Source organism: Martes martes (assembly GCF_963455335.1).
Source record: "Martes martes genome assembly, chromosome: 3".
Taxonomy (NCBI): domain Eukaryota; kingdom Metazoa; phylum Chordata; class Mammalia; order Carnivora; family Mustelidae; genus Martes; species Martes martes.
Window position 1 is genome coordinate 146,466,029 of NC_137890.1, and position 12,987 is coordinate 146,479,015.

The window sequence follows — 12,987 nt, forward strand, 5'->3', positions numbered from 1 at the left end:
CCAATGATGATACATTATTAAGGCTTTATTCCAAATTGGAATTTGATAGGATTAGTGATGATTTGTAATTTATTTAGTGTTATTTAACTATTTAGAACACATTTTATTGGTGTACCTTAGATATTTAATTCATATAATAATAGTTTTACAATTTAAAGTTGAAAGTAGTAAAAGTACTCTGTCTTCTGAAGTTCTTCAATGGTTCTTTTGTATTTGACAAAAGAAAAGGGCTTCTTAACTACTGTGCCTTTCTTGGTATTTTACTGTTAAATACGACATGTCTTAATTTTTGTGTATGCTGATATTTTATAGAAAAAGCCACAAATGAGTACAACACTACAGAAGATTGGAGTCTTATCATGGACATATGTGACAAAGTTGGAAGCACTCCTAATGGGTAAGATTCCCAGCAATGCCTAGTACATGCCTAGGAGCTTAATAACCTGTGTCTCTTTTTCTGGTGTAACTTTGAAAGGAAAATAAAATTTTACTATTTACTTTTCGGGGACAAAAGTTAAGAGATCCTGGTGGCCAAATTTTATGGGACTGGCCTTATCCTGAAAGAACAAGGGGAAAAGAGTTCAGCTGAAAACCTGAGATATCTAAAGATTTGATGAGGTGTGGACACATGTTAACAATGAATAGACTAGTTATTTAGGGTATTCCCCTGTGACTTAGACATGTATGGGAGCCTGTTAATAATGAAGTATATAAATATAATAATGTAGTACATAATAGACTGAAGAAGCCCTTCAATAATGAGTACGTAAATATAATAACATCATTATGAAAAAGTGAATATAAAAAAGGGTGCTTTTGGGGGAGAATGCAGCAATTACGCTGAACTGATTATACTTTAGAAGACTGATAAAAGCATTTAACGTTACAACTTCTCAAGGTACTTTCATACATGTTTATACTACACCTTTGAAGACTATATATCTTGCAGGTTATGTTTTTAAGATAAGAATTTGCTATCCGAACACTAAACCTGTCTTGAAGAAACGAGAAGATAATTTATATGACATAGTTTTTTGTGTTGATATTTTGGAAATTATTTGGCTCTTTTAAAAAATTTTTATTTAGATTCAATTAATTAACATATAATGTATTACTAATTAGTTTCAGAGGTAGAGGTCAGTGATTCATCTGTCTTATATAATACCCAATGCTCATTAATCATGAGCCCTCCTCAGTGTCCATCACCCAGTTACCCCATTCCCTCATCCCCTTCCCCTCCAGCAACCCTTTTGTTTCCTATGGTTAAGAGTCTCTTATGGTTTATATCTGTCTGATTTTGTCTTGTTTTATTATTTTCTCTATTCCCCTGTGATCCTCTGTTTTGTTTCTTAAATTCCACATATGAGTGAGATCATATGGTAATTGTCTTTCTCTGACAATTTCTCTGATTTATTTCGCTTAGCTTAATACTGATTTATTTCACTTAGCTTAATACCCTCTAGTTCCATCCACATCATTGCAAATGAAAAAATTTTCATTTTTTGGTGGCTGAGTAGTATTCCATTACACACACACACACACACACACACACCACATCTTTATCCATTCATCTATTTTTTTTTTAAATTTTTTATTTATTTTCAGCGTAACAGTATTCATTGTTTTTTCACCACACCCAGTGCTCCATGCAATCTGTGCCCTCCCTAATACCCACCACCTGGTTCCCCCACCCTCCCACCCCGCCCCTTCAAAACCCTCAGGTTGTTTTTCAGAGTCCATAGTCTCTCATGGTTCACCTCCCCTTCCAATTTCCCTCAACTCCCTTCTCCTCTCCATCTACCCTTGTTCTCTATATTATTTGTTATGCTCCACCAATAAGTGAAACCATATGATACTTGACTTTCTCTGTTTGACTTATTTCACTCAGCATAATCTCTTCCAGTCCTGTCCATGTTGCTACAAAAGTTGGGTATTCGTCCTTTCTGATGGAGGCATAATACTCCATAGTGTATATGGACCACATCTTCCTTATCCATTCGTCCGTTGAAGGGCATCTTGGTTCTTTCCACAGTTTGGCGACCGTGGCCATTGCTGCTATAAACATTGGGGTACAGATGGCCCTTCTTTTCACTACATCTGTATCTTTGGGGTAAATACCCAGCAGTGCAATTGCAGGGTCATAGGGAAGATCTATTTTTAATTTCCTGAGGAATCTCCACACTGTTCTCCAAAGTGGCTGCACCAGTTTGCATTCCCACCAACAGTGTAAGAGGGTTCCCCTTTCTCCACATCCTCTCCAACACACGTTGTTTCCTGTCTTGCTAATTTTGGCCATTCTAACTGGTGTAAGGTGGTATCTCAATGTGGTTTTGATTTGAATCTCCCTGATGGCTAGTGATGATGAACATTTTTTCATGTGTCTGGTAGCCATTTGTATGTCTTCCTTGGAGAAGTGTCTGTTCATATCTTCTGCCCATTTTTTAATATGATTATCTGTTTTGTGTGTGTTGAGTTTGAGGAGTTCTTTATAGATCCTGGATATCAACCTTTTATCTGTACTGTCATTTGCAAATATCTTCTCCCATTCCGTGGGTTGCCTCTTTGTTTTGATGACTGTTTCTTTTGCTGTGCAGAAGCTTTTTATCTTGATGAAGTCCCAGAAGTTCATCTTTGCCTTTGTTTCCTTCGCCTTTGGAGACATATCTTGAAAGAAGTTGCTGTGGCTGATATCAAAGAGGTTACTCCCTATGTTCTCCTCGAGGATTCTGATGGATTCCTGTCTCACGTTGAGGTCTTTTATCCATTTCGAGTTTATCTTTGTGTACGGTGTAAGAGAATGGTCAAGTTTCATTCTTCTACATATAGCTGTCCAGTTTTCCCAGCACCATTTATTGAAGAGACTGTCTTTTTTCCACTGGATATTTTTTCCTGTTTTGTCAAAGATTATTTGACCATAGAGTTGAGGGTCCATATCTGGGCTCTCTACTCTGTTCCACTGGTCCATGTGTCTGTTTTTATGCCAGTACCATGCTGTCTTGGTGATCACAGCTTTGTAGTAAAGCTTGAAATCAGGTAACGTGATGCCACCAGTTTTATTTTTGTTTTTCAACATTTCCTTAGCAATTCGGGGTCTCTTCTGATTCCATACAAATTTTAGTATTATTTGCTCCAGCTCTTTGAAAAATACTGGTGGAATTTTGATTGGAATGGCATTAAAAGTATAGATTGCTCTGGGCAGTATAGACATTTTATCGATGTTTATTCTTCCCATCCAAGAGCATGGAATGGTCTTCCATCTTTTTGTGTCTTCTTCAATTTCTTTTAGGAGTGTTCTGTAGTTCCTCGAGTACAGATCTTTAACCTCCTTGGTTAGGTTTATTCCGAGGTATCTTATGGTTTTTGGTGCTATAGTAAATGGAATCGATTCTCTAATTTGCCTTTCTGTATTTTCATTGTTAGTGTATAAGAAAGCCACTGATTTCTGGACATTGACTTTGTATCCTGCTACATTACTGAATTGCTGTATGAGTTCTAGTAGTTTGGAGGTGGAGTCTTTCGGGTTTTCCATATAAAGAATCATGTCATCTGCGAAGAGAGAGAGTTTGACTTCTTCCTTGCCAATCTGGATACCTTTTATTTCTCTTTGTTGTCTGATTGCTGTTGCTAGGACTTCTAATACTATGTTGAACAAGAGTGGTGAGAGTGGGCATCCTTGTCGTGTTCCTGATCTCAATGGGAAGGCTGCAAGCTTTTTCCCATTGAGGATGATATTTGCTGTGGGTTTTTCATAGATAGATTTGATGAAGTTCAGGAATGTTCCCTCTATCCCTATACTTTGAAGCGTTTTAATCAGGAACGGATGCTGGATTTTGTCAAAAGCTTTTTCTGCATCAATGGAGAGGATCATGTGGTTCTTCTCTCTTCTCTTATTGATTTGTTCTATCACATTGATTGATTTGCGAATGTTGAACCATCCTTGTAACCCAGGGATGAATCCTACCTGGTCATGGTGGATAATCTTTTTAATGTGCTGTTGGATCCTGTTTGCTAGGATCTTGTTGAGAATCTTAGCATCCATATTCATCAGTGATATCGGTCTGAAATTCTCCTTTTTGGTAGGGTCTTTGCCTGGTTTGGGGATCAGGGTAATGCTGGCTTCATAAAAAGAGTCTGGAAGTTTTCCTTCTGCTTCAATTTTTTGAAACAGCTTCAGGAGAATAGGTATTATTTCTTCTTTGAAAGTTTGATAGAATTCCCCAGGGAATCCGTCAGGTCCTGGGCTCTTGTTTTTTGGGAGGTTTTTGATCACTGCTTCAATCTCGTTACTAGATATCGGTCTATTCAGGTTGTCAATTTCTTCCTGGTTCAATTTTGGGAGTTTATAGTTTTCCAGGAATGCATCCATTTCATCTAGGTTGCTTAGCTTATTGGCATATAACTGTTGATAATAGCTTCTGATGATTGTTTCTACTTCCTTGGTGTTAGTTGTGATCTCTCCCTTTTCATTCTTAGTTTTATTAATTTGGGCTTTCTCTCTTTTCTTTTGGATTAGTGTGGCCAATGGTTTATCGATCTTATTGATTCTTTCAAAAAACCAGCTTCTAGTTTCGTTGATACGTTCTACTGTATCTCTGGTTTCTACCTCGTTGATCTCTGCTCTAATCTTGATTATTTCCCTTCTTACGTGTGGCGTTGGTTTGATTTGTTGTTGATTCTCCAGTTCTTTAAGGTGTAGAGACAGCTGGTGTATTCTGGATTTTTCAATTTTTTTGAGGGAGGCTTGGATGGCTATGAATTTCCCCCTTAGGACCGCCTTTGCTGTATCCCATAGGTTTTGGAGTGAAGTGTCTTCGTTCTCATTGGTTTCCATAAATTGTTTAAGTTCTTCTTTGATCTCCTGGTTGATCCAAGCATTCTTAAGCAAGGTGGTCTTTAGCTTCCAGGTATTTGAGTTCCTTCTGAACTTTTCCTTGTGATTGAGCTCCAGTTTCAAAGCATTGTGATCTGAGAATATGCAGGGAATAATCTCAGTCTTTTGGTATCGGTTGAGCCCTGATTTGTGACCCAGTATGTGGTCTATTCTGGAGAAGGTTCCATGTGCACTTGAGAAGAATGAGTATTCTGTTGTTTTAGGGTGGAATGTTCTGTATATATCTATGAGGTCCATCTGGTCCAATGTATCATTCAATGCTCTTATTTCTTTATTGATTTTCTGCTTCGATGATCTGTCTGTTTCTGAGAGAGGCGTGTTAAGATCTCCTACTATTAATGTATTCATATCAATATGACTCTTTATCTTGATTAATAGTTTTCTTATGTAATTGGCTGCTCCCATATTGGGGGCATAGATATTTACAATTGTTAGATCATCTTGGTGGATAGTCCCTTTAAGAATGATGTAGTGTCCTTCTGTATCCCTGACTACCGTCTTTAGTTTAAAATCTAATTTATCTGATATGAGAATCGCTACCCCGGCCTTCTTTTGAGGCCCATTGGCGTGAAAGATGCTTCTCCATCCCTTCACTTTCAGTCTGGGTGTATCTTTAGGTTCAAAATGGGTCTCTTGTAGACAACATATGGATGGGTCCTGTCGTTTTATCCAATCTGCAACCCTATGTCGTTTTATGGGTGCATTTAGGCCATTCACATTGAGAGTGATTATTGAGAGATACGTTTTTATTGACATTGTGTTATCTTTGAAGTCTTTCTTTCTGTCAATTGTCTCTATATTTCTGTTCAATGCTATTCTTAGGATTTTTCCTCTTTTATAGAACCCCCCTTAATATTTCCTGCAGTGTCGGCTTGGTGGTTGCATAGTCTTTCAAGCCTTGCCGGTCTTGGAAACTCTTTATCTCTCCATCCATTTTGAATGTCAGTCTTGCTGGATAAAGTATTCTTGGCTGCATGTTCTTCTCATTTAGTGCCCTGAATATATCTTGCCAGCCCTTTCTGGCTTGCCAGGTCTCTGTGGACAGGTCTGACGTTATTCTGATGGGCTTTCCTCTGTATGTAAGGAGCTTCTTTGTCCTAGCGGCTTTCAAGAGATTGTATCTACAATTATGATTCCTCAATTTTACTATGAGGTGCCTGGATGTTTTTTTTGAATTTATAATCTTGGGGGGGGACCTTTCTACTTCTAGTACATGAACACTTGTTCCATTCGCAAGATTGGGAAGATTTTCATGAAAAACTTGTTCCACTATATCTTCTAGACTTCTTTCTTTCTCCTCCCCTTCAGGGATTCCAATAATTCTGACGTTGGAACGTTTCATGGCATCATTTATTTCCCTGATTCTGTTTTCGTGGCTTCTAAGCTGTTTGTTCCAGGCTTCCTCCTGATCCTTTCTCTCTATTTGTTTGTCCTCCAGATCACTAATTCTATCTTCTGTCTCAGTTACCCTAGCTTTTAGAGAATTTAGATTAGATTGGAACTCATTGAGAGCGTTGTGAACCTCATCCCTGGTGGCCTTCAGCTCTGCCCTAACATTATGAACCTCCTCTCTGGTCGCTTTCAATTCTGCCCTAATCAATTCTGTTTGGTCATCCATGGCTTTCTCCAACCTAGCTATTGCCTGGATAATTGTTAGCCTGAATTCTCTTTCTGACATATTGTCTATGTTGATAGCCGTTAGCTCTGTTGCAGAAGGCCCATCCTCTGTATTTTTCTTCTGTTGGGGATTCCTCCTCCTAGTCATTTTGGTGAGAGATGACTGGACAGATGTAGCTGGATGTATTGACCGTGGTGCAGTCAAGGTGCACCCTGGAACGCTTCTGAGCACTCAGGATTCCCCACCCAAATGAGAGAAAAAAGAAAAGAAAAAGAAAAAAGAGGGAGAGAGAGAGACAGGAAAAAAAGGGAAGATAAAAGTGAAGGTTCAGCCCAAATGGGCCCCAGGGTAAGGTTTATGACGTATACAAACAAAAACAGACAAACAAAAAGACTGATAAAAGTATATGACGAGAGAAAATATATATATATATAAGCAAAAAAAAGGAGGAGCCTCGTCAAGAAGAACCCCAAGTATAAGATTTATATACTATCCGGACAAACATAAATACACAGAGACACTGGCAGAAGAAAAAGATGGGAGCATGGTTATAGATTCTCGGTGTGGGCGAGGAAGGTTATTTTGATTCTTCCTGGATGTATCTTGATATCTTTGTTAAAGGACTCAACTTTCCTAAGAAAAAGGGGGATTAAAAATTGGTTCACCTATAGGGGTAGCATTGCTTGGAGAAAGGGGGTTACCTTGAAGTTTAACTCTATATGAATATTAGAAAATAAAAATAAAAAAGGAATAAACTGGACTAAACTAAATTAAAAATTTTTTTAAAAATTAAGAAAATAGAAAAGCAAAAGAAAAACACATGTGTATGTATCAAAAAATTCAGGTTAGAAGTTTATCATGGAATTTGATGTACTGGACATCTCACTGTGATGGTAAATAGGTTAAAAAATTATCTATATAAAAAAAGAAAAAAAATGAACCAGAATAGTGGGAAAGAATTAAAAATAAAAGTTGTATCTATGAAGTAGTGGTGGTTGTTCTCTTGTAGTCTTTTTTTTTTTTTTTCCTGATTTGTTTTCTGGGGGAGGGGGCTGCCACGTGGGTTTTCAGTCAATGATGTTCCCTGAGTTAAGTCCTCCCGACCCCCTCAAGGGGGTGGGCTCTGAGAAAAACGTTTTTTTTCAGGTTTTTGTTCTCTGGAGGTTTTTATGTTTGTTCACTTCTTTTCTCTCGCCTTGACAGCTTTTGATGGTTTTTGGAGGTTTAGAGGAAAGAAAACTGCACCCCAACCTCCCTCTCAGAGAGAAGCCTCAGTCTGCTCCCCTGCAGGTGCTGCAGCCGCTGGGCCGCCGGCAGAGCAGGTTCTGAGTCACGGTCCCTGGGGACGCAGGATCTCCTGCTTGTACGCAAAACCAAGGCAGCTGTGGCTGTCTGGGCAGCTCCAGACCGCCAGAGAGGTTCCAAGCAGCAATCGCACACTGAGATTTTCCCGCTGGCTGGGGCTGAGAGCTCAGGGCTTGCACGCACCTCTCCCAGGGGATGGTTTGGGGCGCGGCGCCTCCAGCTCTATCGGCTCTATCGCCGCTGGGTCTATCGCCGCGTGGGTCCCAGAACACCAGGCTGGGCGTGCACCTCTCTCAGGGGAGGTTGAGGCACGCGCGCATCTCCAGTAAGGTGCGCGTTCTGCCGTCTGGTGTGGCTCCCAGCCCCTCACGGGAGCCGGACTCCACCCGTTCTCGGGCGCACTGGCGGCTCCGGGACAAAGACCAGGTTTCTCCGCCGCACTCTCCGGCTCAGCGCCAGGGGATGCTGCCCTGGGTCTGGGGACTTAAGCCCCTATCCCTATCCGCCCCGATTCCCACAATTTCCCCGCTCGAGTCTTTGCTCTTTTGAGTGCTTTCAACAAGACTCCAAGTTAATGCTGGTCCCCAGATGCCGGGCACTCTCGTATCGGGGTATTATTTTTCAGTCGGTCGCCTCTGGTGGCTCCCTCCCCCTTTTGTTTATCTTCCGATATCAGTCCGACGTTCCCACTCCACTTTACCTGCCCACTGGCGTCTTCTGGCCCCCGTAGAGATCCAGACGTGTATAATTCTGATCTCAGGCTGATTTCACGGGTGATCGGAGTTCTTTGGTAGGTAATCAGCTCACTTTAGGGTGCAGGTTGAAAAGGCGCCTCCTCCTACTTCCCCGCCATCTTGTCTCTCTCCATTCATCTATTGATGGACATCTGGGTTCTTTCCATAGTTTGGCCATTGTGGACGTTGCTACTATAAATATGAGAGCGCACGTGTCTCTTTGGATCACTACATTTCTGTCTTTGGGGTAAATACCCAGTAGTGCGATTGCTGAGTCACAGGGTAGCTCCACTTTCAACTTTTTGAGGAACGTCTGTACTGTTTTCCAGAGTGGCTGCATCAGTTTGCATTCCCACCAACCACGTAGGAGAGTTCCCCTTTCTCTACATCCTTGCCAACATCTATTGTTTCCTGAACTGTTAATTTTAGCGATTCTGACTGTTGTAAGGTGGTATCTTATTGTGGTTTTGATTTGTCTTTCCCTCACGCCGAGTGATGTTGAACATTTTTTCATGTGTCTGTTGGCCATTTGTATGTCTTCTTTGGAGTAATGTTTGTTCATGTCTTCTGCCCATTTCTGGATTTTTTTTGTTTTTTGGGTATTGAGTTTAATAAGTTCTTTATAGATTTTGGGTATTAGCCCTTTATCCATTAAGACATTTGGAAATATCTTCTCCCATTCGGTAGGCTGCTTTTCCGTTTTGTTGACTGTTTCCTTGCTCTGCAAAAGCTTTTTATCTTGATGAGGTCCCCAATTGTTCATTTTTGCCTTTGTTACCCTTGCCTCCACCAATGTGTCTATCAAGAAGTTGCTGCCTCTGCGGTCAAAGAGGTCACTGCCTGTGTTCTCTCTCTCTCTCTTTTTTAAAGATTTTATTTATTTATTTGACAGACAGAGATCACAAGTAGGCAGAGAAGCAGGCAGAGAGAGAGGGGGAAGCAGGCTCCCCGCCGAGCAGAGAGCCTGATGTGGGGCTTGATCCCAGGACCCGGGGATCATGACCTGAGCCGAAGGCAGAGGCTTTAAACCCCCATGAGCCACCCAGGCACCCCGCCTGTGTTCTCTTTTAAGGGAAATTATTTGGCTCTTGATTTTGGAATATACAGCTTTGCAACAAGCACCTCCTTTTTTTTTTTTTTTTAAGAGTTCCATAGTTCTATGAACAAAATATGTGGAATCATTTTACAGATGTATTCCTTTAATGAAGTGAAGTTTGCAGAATTTTGTTTTTTTTTTTTTTAAGATTTTATTTATTTATTTGACAGACAGAGATGGCAAGCAGGCAGAGAGGCAGGTGTGGGGGCTGGGGGGGTGGGGAAGCAGGTTCCCCGCCGAGCAGAGAGTCCGATACGGGGCCTGATCCCAGGACGCTGGGATCATGACCTGAGCCGAAGGCAGAGGCTTTAACCCACTGAGCCACCCAGGTGCCCCCAGGATTTTGTTCTTAAGTTTAAAGTTATTTGGTAATAGAATGCCTTATATTTTTAGTGTTTAAGTTGAAATTCCGAATAAATACTTAATATTCTTCATTTTCTTTTCCCTTAGAGCAAAAGATTGCTTAAAAGCCATAATGAAGAGAGTAAATCATAAGGTTCCTCATGTTGCTCTGCAGGCATTAACTGTAAGTAAAAGTCATGTTATTATTTGACCCAAATTTTAAATGTGTATTTATTTTAGTAAGTTAAATAAGATAATATCTCAACATTTGTATATTGATTTTTATTTTAATTAATAGCTTCTTGGGGCTTGTGTGGCAAACTGTGGAAAGATATTTCATTTAGAAGTATGTTCCCGTGATTTTTCAACAGAAGTACGTGCTGTGATAAAAAATAAGGTAAATTTTAAAAAGAGAAGAAATTTAAGTCATTTAAAAAGTACATATACTGTCTTTCATTTTAATCATTTTAACTATATATAGCATTAATGAAGTTGTATTATGAATGAAATCACTTTTAGCTAAGTTTGAAATGAAGTAAATTTCCTGTTCTAAAATTTGGTATTTTCATTCATAGTGCCAAAAACTCTTTTCCTTCACAAGGCATATATACCAGTGATAATAACTAATCTTTATTTAGAGTTAGTAAGCAGTCACTGCTTTTAGAATTTTACATATACCATCTTGTTTAATGCTCTTAATAATCCTTAGAAGTTGGATTCTCTTACCATTCCTATTTTATAAATGCAGAAGCTGAGGCTTAGAGAGAAGTTCGGTAACTTATCCCAGGTCATGCAGCTAGTAAATGGCATAGCTAAAGTTCAGATCCAGGTTTCTTGAACTTCAGAGTCCAAACCAACTACTATCCTGTACTGATTCACACTAGAGATGGCAAGGAAGGAGGACCTTTATTTTAGAGCTGGGTTCGGGGGAGGTCTTCACAATAGAGTTTCTGGTGCTGACTTCTTTGGGACAGAAACTCTGAAGCTTTTCTTGCTCTTAGTGGCAAAAATCCAGAAATTTTAGTTTAGTTGATACAAAAAACTTAATCTAATATTGAGCATATTTTTTAAAAATAGGAGAAATAACTTCTGAGTATAAAAGATCGTCATTATAGTGAAAGTTAGAAATTGATGTTTAAAAGGGTAATTTTATAAGAAACAACTCTATCTTAAAGTGAAAATACGTATTTATGAAGCACTCATCTAGGCTAGGGATTGCTGGACTTTAGTTGATATTTATATAATTAAAGAGAATTTTGGTGGTAATAATCTTCAAGTACTTACTTTAACCATTACCTTAACCACGGTTTTCTTTCTTTCTTTGCATTGCCTTTAAAAGGCTCATCCTAAAGTATGTGAAAAACTGAAGTCTTTGATGGTAGAGTGGTCAGAAGAATTTCAGAAGGATCCTCAGTTTAGTCTAATATCTGCAACTATTAAATCTATGAAAGAAGAAGGAATTACTTTTCCTCCAGCAGGTTCTCAGGTAAGAGATTCATTTAGATCCATGATTGACCTTACACTATTTTGAAGGTATATATTTTATATAAAAGCTAGGCAAGGTCTGTCTTAGTCATCCTTTCCCACCTCTACTCTCCAGGTGCCTATCTGAGATAGTGCCTTATATTTAGTAGGTGTTCTAATTGTTGAGTGAATGTCTTCTATATATCAGAACTTTGAGAAGTGAATCAGCCACAAATAATCTGTTTAATGCTGCTCTAAGTCTAGAGTCATGCAAAAGGCATAGATGTATGAGGGAGCCCTTATGTTTAAGAAATTTATAGTAAATTTGGAGGGTAGCTGTATACAATGTGAAAAATAAATTGTAAGTGACACATACAGATGAGGGAGGGGTAACAAAGACTAGATGCGAGAAGAGAGAGGTTAATACAGACTGGAATGGTAAAGAGGTAGAATTTTTAGACTGGAATGCATTTCAGTAGATAGGAGGGAAGAAGTCCTATTGGGGAAGGAATGATGTGGACAAATTCATGGAATTGAGAAAGCTGAAGACCTGTTTGTTGAAGAGTGAATTTGCCTGGAGTGAACAGTTCGCATACAGATGAGTGGAACTATAAGACTTGAAATTTATTTTAGGAGATAGGGAAAAGCTTTAGTAGGACAGGGGTGTAGGTAGGGATAATGAGTCACAGAGTGGGCTATTTAAGTATGAGAGAAGAACACTATCTTGAGTTTGCTTCAGTGCCTCTTGCCTTCCGCTTAATATTAGGATATGGGCTAGGGAAAGAAACTAAGAGGAGGAGTACTGTATATTTTATTTTAATTTAGACTGTAGACTAAACAGAATCTTTAGAGTTGACCAGAACTAAGGACTCAAGGGGGCATTTGGGGACAAAAATCTTACAAGTTATGAAAGCAAGCATTTTTCTGCTCGGTCTTCTGCATGTCAGAAACCTATATCTAAAGAACTGGTTGATGGTTCAGAATCCTGGACATCTCTGTCTTCCATGCCTTTATTTATTTATTTTTAAAGATTTTATTTATTCGAGAGAGAGAGAGCGCACACAGGAGCTGGGGGAGATGGAAAAGCAGACTTCCCACTGAGCAGGGAGCCAAATGCAGGGCTCGATCCTAGGACCCTGGAATCTTGACCTGAGTAGAAGGCAGACGCTTAACCAACTGAGCCACCCAGGTGCCCCTCTTCCATGCCTTTAAATTTAAGCGTGACCTTCCTAAGTCCTCTGCTGTGCCCAGAGAAGCACTCATGGTTCAAGTACAATGAGTATTAAATAACAGCTTAACATGTATTCCTAGAACTGCACCTGTTGTCTCTGTCCACCGTCTCTCTTCAGTAATTATCATGGCTTCTTGCTGCTGCTTCTCGTGGAGCTTGATGCCCCTCCCTGAATAAGAGACCTTGGGCAGTTGAGATCAGGGAAGTACAGTCAGGAGAGATTCATATTTAAGTACTTTCTCTATGACATGTTCTGTGTTAGATATTAAGATGGAGGCAAAATGTAAGCCAGTCCATGTCTTTTGT

The 12,987-nt window shown here is 39.6% G+C and overlaps 1 protein-coding gene across 2 annotated transcripts in view; it reads left to right on the top strand.

Moving 5' to 3' along the window:
- STAM2 (signal transducing adaptor molecule 2) overlaps positions 1-12,987 on the top strand; it is a 54,366-nt gene that overhangs the window by 18,036 nt on the left and 23,343 nt on the right. For both annotated transcript variants that reach the window (XM_080798890.1, XM_080798891.1), the window contains exons 2-5: positions 313-397; positions 10,095-10,170; positions 10,285-10,383; positions 11,326-11,472. In XM_080798890.1, coding sequence (XP_080655016.1) covers positions 313-397; positions 10,095-10,170; positions 10,285-10,383; positions 11,326-11,472 — 407 coding nt within the window. The remainder of the gene's footprint in view (positions 1-312; positions 398-10,094; positions 10,171-10,284; positions 10,384-11,325; positions 11,473-12,987) is intronic.